General features: G+C 44.4%; 1 protein-coding gene across 3 annotated transcripts in view; it reads left to right on the forward strand.

Moving 5' to 3' along the window:
- tp53i11b (tumor protein p53 inducible protein 11b) overlaps positions 1–8,647 on the forward strand; it is a 37,710-nt gene extending 29,063 nt beyond the window's left edge. For all 3 annotated transcript variants that reach the window (XM_012839087.3, XM_031565291.2, XM_031565292.2), the window contains 5 exons: positions 1,264–1,322; positions 2,209–2,257; positions 2,939–3,035; positions 5,062–5,163; positions 5,784–8,647. In XM_012839087.3, the coding sequence (XP_012694541.2) occupies positions 1,264–1,322; positions 2,209–2,257; positions 2,939–3,035; positions 5,062–5,163; positions 5,784–5,917 (441 nt within the window). In that variant the 3' untranslated portion in view covers positions 5,918–8,647. The remainder of the gene's footprint in view (positions 1–1,263; positions 1,323–2,208; positions 2,258–2,938; positions 3,036–5,061; positions 5,164–5,783) is intronic.
- The last annotated feature ends 1,029 nt before the right edge of the window (positions 8,648–9,676 follow it).

The raw sequence follows: 9,676 nt of genomic DNA on the forward strand, positions 1-9,676 counted from the left end.
GCCCCATGCATGAAGCTATGGTCTTTTAGAGCGTTTTGTGATAATGTGTAGTTTAAAAGTGTGTGTGTGTGTGTGTGTGTGTGTGTGTGTGTGTGTGGGTGTACATCGGTGTATGTGTTTGTGTGTATGTGATGGCCTGTTTGTTTATGTCTGTGAGGGCTAGGGTTAGGGTTACAAGCTCTGCTGAGCCTTGATCTAATAGTTTGTGAAGGGATGAACAGCACTGTTTCCTATTGGCATGTTTAGCTTTAGTATTGCTCCTGAGTCAGGTAAGGTTATCTTTATTTTTTTGGATTGTGTGTGTGTGTGTGTGTGTGTGTGTGTGTGTGTGTGTGTGTGTGTGTGTGTGTGTTTGTGTGTTTGTATCCGGGTCCTGGTCAGCCTTGGGGTGTGTGTGTGTGTGTGTGTGTGTGTGTGTGTGTGTGTGTGTGTGTGTGTGTGTGTGTGTGTCCACGCGTGCACACATGCGCTCTGAGCCTGGATAATCACATGCTTCTTCTAAGCAAGTTCACCTCTGTGTGTGTGTGTGTGTGTGTGTGTGTGTGTGTGTGTGTGAAGAGAAAAGAAAAGAAAAGAAGCCTTTTCTTTTCATATCATGCGCCTGGATGCACTGAACGGATCTTATTGTTATGACTGCCCCTGACCCCCCCCCCCCCCCCCCCCAGCTAGTGCCAGTATAACAGGAAAGGGGCATAAGAAAAAGCTACAACTATGGTTTCCCTCCTTTTACTCCCTGTACTACTCTCACTGCTAAACTCTGCTTGGGTCCGGATGTCGCTATTACACGTAGTGGAACACCAATATTAAACACTTGTTGCTTGCACCAACCATCTCTCCAGAAAATTAATATTCTGCTACTGCTTTTGGAAGTGTTATTTCCCATGTTAGCATGACTGCCTTCAGTTCTGACTCAATATTGAAGGCAGAAGAAGCATGTGTAAGCCATCAGTTCATTCGATTTCGTGCTAAATATAAAGTCCTGTTAATCTGCCAGACCTTGCCTAATAGGTTGTCTATTACCAGTTCATATCTGTCCAGCTCCCCCTTTATGACAAAAGGTAAACTCTAATTAGAATTGTTTTAATGACACCCCAGGCCCACCCCAATCAACTTTCCAGTAATAAACTCGATAGCTCAGTAACAAAAAGGAGCCCACGTTTGTTTGATATCACTGTTGGTCCCATGGGTCATCATCAACATGTCTCTTAATGACTGTCTTGGCTCCTTCTTCGTTTTCATCTCGCTCCCTTTTCTCTCCCACAGATCAGTCAGATGCTGGGGAACGAGATTAAGTTTGCCCTGCGAGAGCCTGTGGGACTGAGGTAAGAGGCCACGGCCTCAGGAGGCGCATCTCTTCTGCCCCTGTCTTGACCCACTGGAGTCTCTCTCCTACACCATTATCCACCTCCTTTTTTCTCTCTCTCTCTCTCTCTCTCTCTCTCTCTCCCCCTCTCTCCCTCTCTCTCTCTCTCTCTCTCTCTCTCTCTCTCCTTTTCACTCTCTTCCCTCCTCTCCTTTGCTGTCCCCTTGTCCCTCCACTGGGAGCCGTGTTGTTTCCTGATGACTGCGCTCAGGCGAGTGGAGCTCCTAGTGGAGCTCGGACATTAAGTCAGCTTGCTGACCAGAGGCCTTTGGAGGGTTCTTAAATGAATGTTTAGCCCGCAGTTCTCTCTCTAACTTTTGCACGTCGTTAAAGGTTGACTTGAACAGTGGTTGAAAATGAAAGGATACTCCTCGGTGCCTGGACATTTGATCTGTTAGAGTTGTATAGTTAAACATGTTTTGTCTCTCTAATCTAGCCCAGTCAGATAGTTAATATGTAACCCTTTATATTGACACACATGACCGTTCTATACATTCAGATGTTAACTCCAGCATTAATACACCCAGCCTTTTCCTTAACTTATTGTTAGTGAATGATTTATGAAATTCATTTGTTAAGATGATGTCAGTGAAAACAATCTGATGTCCTTAATGAAAAGTGGTCCTGATTTATATCTATGAAACCACAACTTGTTTCATTCAGAAGTGCAGAATACAATCCCATGACCTCAAGCACTCTGTTTTGTTGTTGTTGTTTTTGTTTTTTTTCTCTAACAACTCACAAGGCACTCAATAATGTATGTCTGTCTTTGCTGCTGCTGCTGCTGCTGCTGAGTGGGCGCGCCTCCTCTCTCTATCGAGCCTAACCGTGTCTCCTCCCTGCAGGCTATGGATCCTCCTCTCTGCAGTGGTCTTCACAGCCGTGGCGCTCATGGTGAGTGGCGTAGGGAAGAGCGGAAGGCGATTGGGTGGAGCACTCCCCTGCTGGGTGCTCCTGCATCACACCACCCGTCGGGGTGGGGTACCGGAGATGCGGTGCCATGGCGCCAGCATCCTTATTAGGCTGTCAGTCAGAGGCGATGGCGAACGCCTCTGTTTCTCCATATCTGTTGGATGGGGATGGGTGGAGAAGGGGCTGCTGAGAGAATGTTGCTGACTGAGAGTGTTGCATTTTTTATTTCATGTAAAAATCACGTCAGCATCATAGTGCGCCCGAGGACTTTAGACCGTGGCATTATTTTCCTCTGAACTTTATGGGATCACACAAGGGTTGGAGTCCATCCATTAGGGGCCAGTCAGGAAATGAGTTTAACACAATTCGCCCACTGTATAACTGAATTGACTCCCTGCTCATTCGTTCAAACCATTGCGTTCATCCAGCGTTCAAACCATCAGCTTGACTGATTTGAGGTGGAATTGGTTTGACCGCTGAACCCTGGTTACTGAAAGGCATCGTAGTTTTGCTGCATGTTAATGATGTATAAAAATGAGATGTAATGGCTTATTCAACCTGCATGACTTCATATCAACACTGTTGCGTTACTCTTGACTTGTTCTGAGTTGTAGCCGGGCTTGACTGACGTGTGCGCGTGTGCTTTTCCCCTTAAACCTGTAGGCCCTCACGTTCCCCAGTCAGCTCTATGAAGTTGTGTTTGAAGAGGAGCATACAGCCACGAGCATGTCGATACGTCTCTATGGAGGGGCACTGCTCAGTAAGATCTGTCTTTGGTTTTCTTTCTCTTTCTCTATCTCTCTTTCTTTCTCTCTCTCTCTCTCTCTCTCTCTCTCTCTCTCTCTCTCTCCCTCTCCCTGTTTCTCTCTCTTATCTGTTTGTCTCTGTATGCTCTATTCTCTCCCTAGCCCCACCACAGTCTGCCTTTTCACTATCCAGCTCTCTCCTCGCATTTCTCCACAAAACAAGCAGGGGCTCTCTGTGTTGGATGAAGCCGGTCTTTGAATACAGTACATAGAGCGCTGTCTGACTGGGGCCACATAATCCCATACACAGTCACCATCATTTCCTTGTGCCCATTCAAAAGCCACACAATATACTTCTTATATCATGCCTCACACTGCGGGTCCTATGCCGTGGTGAGGGGGCGTGTGAGGAGAGGGGGAGAGGGGGAGAGAGGGGAGGGGGAGCGTGGGTGGCCTGCAGAATGAGAAGGGTGGAATCTTCCCCCAGATGAAAATGCGGTATGCCACTCACTCTTTTAATTACACATTAAATCCCGCATCTGTACTCCAGTGCCACCAGCCAAACAAGGAAGGCTCTCTCTCTGTCTCTCTTCCTTCCTCTCTCACATGTGCACACATAGGCAGGCACACACTGTCTCTCTCTCTCACACACACACACACACACACACACACACACACACACACACGCGCGCACACTATATACACACACACACACATACACGCACACTATACACACATACACACACATACACGCACACTATATATATACACACACACACACACACACACACACACACACTATACACACTATACACACAGAAGATGCATTCAGATCCATAATTCCCCTGTCTTGAGGAGTGGAGCAAACACAGTGTGAGGTTATTGTGAGGACTGCCTTTTAACTGAGTCTCATTGGTCCTTATTGCTGTTGCACTGGCAAGCTATGTGCTGTCTTGCATTTAAGAGGTTTAAAGGAACCAAGCAGGTTGTGTGGGATTTTCATAGAGAAAGGTAACAAGCTCACGAGGAGGAGGAGGAGGAGGAGGAGGAGGAGGAGGATGGGGGAGTTATGGAGAGGGAGGGGGTGTCTTTGTGTAGCCACAAGCGTCAACATTCCTGTTAAGTCTCTCTCGGTTACACACACACAAACACACACACACACGCACACACACACAGACATATACACACACATATCTACACACACACTCACATTCACAGCCCTCTCTCACTTTCATTTTCTCACACTCACCCTGGCAGATATAGTACCAATGTGTTCCCTTTCACCCACTCTCTCCCTCACGAGCTCACAAGCTTGTTTATCCATATTACCGACTCCGCTTTAGGAGGCAACGCAGCCACAGTCCTCGGTGGAGAAAAATGGATGTTTACAATGCAGTCATCTCCCAGTGCCTGCATCATCCCTCCACTGCACACACTGCCCCCTCAGTTGCTGTTGACACCAAATCAATCTGTATGACTGCGGGGGGAAACAGGGCGCATCCTGCGGGCAGCATAGGAAGACGAATAGCAGGGCGTTTATCTAGGGAGAAAGACACTACTGCAGAGTTTGTCAGACGAACAGAGACATTCCCAGAATATCTGTAAGCAACTCAACCTTGACCTCCAGGGTTTGTCACACACCACCTCTACTTTCCCATGACACTCCGTGCCTATCAGTCTTACCTCTGACCCTCTGCGTGTGTGTGTGTGTGTGTTCACCTGTTTGTTTGTTTGTTTGTTTGTTTGTGTGTGTGTGTGTGTGTGTGTGTGTGTGTGTGTGTGTGTGTATTCACCTGTTTGTTTGTGTGTGTATTCACCTGTTTGTGTGTTTGTTTGTGTGTGTGTGTGTGTTTGTATTCACCTGTTTGTTTGTGTGTGTTTGTATTCACCTGTTTGTTTGTTTGTTTGTTTGTGTGTGTGTGTTTGTATTCACCTGTTTGTTTGTTTGTTTGTTTGTTTGTTTGTTTGTTTGTTTGTTTGTGCTTGTGTGTGTGTATTCACCTGTTTTCTTGTTTGTGTGCGTGTGTGTTTCCTGAACAGGTCTCTCCCTCATCATGTGGAATGGGCTATACACTACTGAGAAGGTCATTATGCAGTGGACCTTACTCAGCGAGGCCTGTTACTTTGCCATCCAGTTTATAGGTGAGGGGGGCCACAGGGACATCTCTGTGCATTCCTACACGCTTGAGTGAGGATCTAATGTGACCGCTCCCTCCTGAGGAGCAACATCGCCCTCTTGTGGTGGTTCTGGTAGCACACGTTTTGACTTGGCAACACGGGTGCATTTCCCAAAAGCGCCGATGAACAATTACCGTAGTTAAATGATGGCGAGACTCATTTTAATCAATCTCCATGGTTACCGCGGTGGTTGCTCAATGACACTTTTGGGAAACACAGTCCAGTAGTTAGCCTGCAAAGAGCAATATTATGTACAATTAGCAGGCAAAGATGCAGGTATGTGAAGGATGTGTGGTGATTGTTTTATCCAGTCATGCAGAATTCAGTAGTCACTTATTAGAGAGCCGGAGAAACAGATTCATATTTTCTATGTGTGTCAGTGCTTGCTGTAATAATGGGAAGAAGTGCTGCTTACAGGAGCTTTAAATCCTAGAAAGGAATGATCACAAATAGTAATGTGTAATTAATGTGTAGTTTCCCAGGAAGTATTTACAACAAATCCAGATAAACTATAATAACATATAGACGACCTTTGCTTCTAGGGCCTTACAGCTAATGTGACCGTCTTTTCCTTTTTTCTGCAGTGACCACCATCACTCTCGTAGAACTGGACCTTTTTTCCAACTCTGCAATCCTCCTCATTGTCAGCCGCCTACTCTTCCTCGCCGTCACCCTGTTGTACTACTACCACGTTGGCCGCCGGAACAGGAAGATGTGAGGCCCCTGGACGCTGGTGCAACTGCCAGGCAGGCAGGAATCATTGCACAGCGACAATGGAAGCCCTTAACGTCAAGCTCTCCTCCCCATCAGCCCAGCTACTGTCAGGACAGAGCAACTAAGCCTTGTTCGAGATTAGATTACCACACAGCACAGTCTTCTGCCTTTTAACACCGTTTCTCTATTTGAATTGGGAAAATCTTCATGTGTACACGGTAAATAAGTGTTGTTTTTTTTTGTTAGATTTGTGGTGCATCACCATATATGTTGCCCTGTGGTATTTTCTGTCTAGGTTATCACAAGAACTGCTTGCCGAGGATGAAATGCCTCAGTTTCAGCAGCTGCAGTGTGATTTTGATAGGATAGTTTGATAGCTTGATATGTCTTAATTACGTTATGCCATGTTTTCACTAACAAAGTATTGACTTAACAAGGACAATGATATTAATGAACAGTATATTGTGCTCTTAGAGGTTTCTTTTCTCTGGGGCTGTTTCTCATTTGCAAGTACCACCTTGCTGTATCTGCTCAGCTGTAGATGAAGGTCCCCCAGGTCAGCAGCCCCACCCCACCCCCACCCCCACCCCTAGACAGGAGTTCACAGGGCACGATATCAGGGAAAAAGTATTTGAGTAATGATCAAATTACTCATGTGGGAAGAAAATAAGAGAACTTGTACTGACAGACCAAAGTGAAACGACTACTATTTCCATCTAAACAACACTACTACACATCCGTTCTAGAGTAACGCTACATGTATGTGCATGCTGCAAGCAATGTGAAAAATCTCTCTTGTGACGTGGGATTCAGTAGGTTGGTGCCCTGACACCAGCCGATTTCCTGATCTGTAGGTAGAGAAACCATTTGATCTTGACTCTAACAAGTGATTTGTGACCAGGCATGTCCAGTGTAGCAGACTACTTTTCTCCATCAGCTGCAGCACAGCTGTTTACTTCTACTATAGTGTTGCCTTAACTTCTGATAGAAGTCCTGCTACAGGACCTTCACTCATGGATCAGTGTCTTCTCTCTTATTCACAGTAGCCATATTTACTGCCAATATTGTGATTATTATGGACTGTAAATTGCACAATTGATCTTTTTGGTATTTTATGAATATAGCTTATTTATTTGGCCGAGTGTGTCTTGAGTGTCTGGAGTCATTTTGTATTTTTGGTATGACAACAGAAGATCTATATATCCATTTTGTTTGCCCCCTTTTTCTTTGTAGCTGACTACCGCATGCATAATACATTCAAGTAGCTTTTGTAGCAGACCTCTAAAAAAATGTATGTACAGCTATGCAGAGGTGAGAAAGCATGTAAGATGATGCATCATCTGTGGCACGGCTGTACACTAATTGGTTGTTTAAAGCTTTTGGAAAGACTATTGTGTGTGCGTTTATTTTTCAAGACAAATAGAAGTTATTTTGTAAGTCTGTGTGTGTATTTGTGTGTCCGTTCAAAAAGCTTTGTGCATATTTCAGGAAGGGAGTAACTTATCCACCTTTTTATTTTTCAGTTTCAGTAAATTCGAACTTCATGCTGGTTTTCATTGTGAACATTGTTCTTGCTACATCATCTAAGCACAACTGGCTGATATTTTGACCAATAAAATTGAACAAATGTATTGAATCTTGTGAAGTAGTAATATTTTGAGGGCATAAGGTAACCACGAGGCACGCAAGAGACTAGAACTAGATAAGGTAACCTACACAGTAATAAACTGAACATAGTGCCACCAGCTCTGGGGCAGGATCAGTTTTGTTTACAGAAAAGGGTCTTCTGGCAAGAGGAGGCATGGAATATTCCCATGTGTTGCATGCAGGCCTGGACAGAGAGGGTAGGATGTGTTTATGTGAGTGCAGTGCGTGTGTGTGTGTGTAAGCGTGGGTTAGTAAATAACAGTGTTCTGACTATTTGTTTCCCACCATGGCAACCAGAGGTCTGGTCTATGGCTCTGAGTGCATCATAGGCTCTCTTGTGCCCAGTAAGGCAATGTAGAAATGCTAGGCAGGGCAAATATCCAGCAAAGGTCTAAACTCTGACAGGCACCCTCTGTAAGATGGCAATTTTCTTCCTGTATAAAGTTTAATTAACCATGGCCTTTTGCTATGCTTGTTTTGGCCAAGTGCGAAACTTGTACTGAATGGCAATTAGGCTAGAGTGCTGTGAACCACAAACTGCATGTCCACAGCCACTGATTGCACAGACTCACTGAAACCCTTTTCTTAATTTAGCTGTATAGAAGAGGAGCCCAGCAGGGATTCATTGACCAGAACAGCCTAATGGTCGTTCTATCTGACACACAAATACTGCCTGATTGCCCAAACTGATAAAGTGTAAGGATCAATCGGCATCTTTCATGTAGTTTCCATTTGGATGGAAGCTGTAGAAGCACAAAGGTCTATTCATTATTAAACGGTTTCTGAGCAACGGTCCAATTGTTCTTGTCATTCAAGTTTATTTGGGATTAAATAAGTACCAGAGTACCAGTACCCAGGAAGCTCTTGCATGAGGTGTGAAGTGAAATGTGTACGTCACTAATTTGAACACTACCTGTATCACTACCATTTGATAACCATGTTGCAGCTTCACAGCAATCTCTTGAGAACTTTCATGTGTGTAAGGCTGCTCCAGACTTTTTTTTTGTTTGGTTTTTATTTGTAAATATTGTACACAAGAGAATGTAGTTGTCTTGAAATTGTTTTCAAATAAAGATATACATGATCATCTACGGAGCTTCTTGAGGATAAAATGTGTTTCTCTGTAAGTTTATTTTCCTGGCCTTATACTTGGCGTTGGGTTTGCCCGTAGCAGGCGTTGCACAATACTTGCACGTTAACCTGAAATGACACTTATGGAGGCTGGACTCCAAGGTTTTGTATAGTGACGCACGTGTCCTACAGAGGGCAGTAGAGTGTCACATTCTCCTGACTAGTTTAACCATTTTCTCTTTACCCCCTCAATACACACACATACAGACATCCTTGGCCAGACAGTAGTAATACTGCTCTGCGATGGCAGTGATGGAAAATCTCTACAACACAGACATGATGGTGAAAAGCCCCTACACAACCTACATATGGTCATGGCCCTATCCCAGTAAATCTCGACAGGGCACAGTCAGTGGGAGTGGTTCGTGCTTATGAGTCACGCAGATGTGTGGTGCTTTCTTGGGATTTTGATTGGTTGGCTTTTTTTACCCTCACCAACATTCCTCCCAGTTTTCACACAAAGTCCTCCTTCATGCCAGGCAGTGCTTTAACAGTGAATGACTTAAGGCCTATAGCGCTGTGCTATAGTTCCCATGGGCCGCACCAAATGAGCTAACATTTGTTTACTTGGTTCCCCTAGGGGGATTTGTTTGTGGAACCAGTCATCCAACAAGGTTCTGTGCCTTTTCTTTTCAGCAATAAAATGTGTGAGGAGAAGGAAAACAAACCTTTTACATTCCTCCTGTTATTATTAGATATTCAATTAGGGTGACTAAAAATAAACCAAACTCTATATTCCTACTTAGCTGTAGTATTTCTTTCAGTTTATATCTCAGTTCACAAGTCAACTTTGAGAAGAGACTGGATAAGGTAGGTTCAACTTTACATAGAGTGACATATAGTACATATAGTTTGTGTAGTAAGTTTGTGTGGGACAATGTGGAACAGATTACCAACGCTGATCAAAACTTTGATATAATGTCTAGCTAACTGAATACAAAACATTTGTATTCTGCCTTTCAGCTTGAAAACACCTCTGTAGTTT

The sequence above is a fragment of the Clupea harengus genome, chromosome 3 (genome assembly GCF_900700415.2).
Source record: "Clupea harengus chromosome 3, Ch_v2.0.2, whole genome shotgun sequence".
Classification (NCBI taxonomy): domain Eukaryota; kingdom Metazoa; phylum Chordata; class Actinopteri; order Clupeiformes; family Clupeidae; genus Clupea; species Clupea harengus.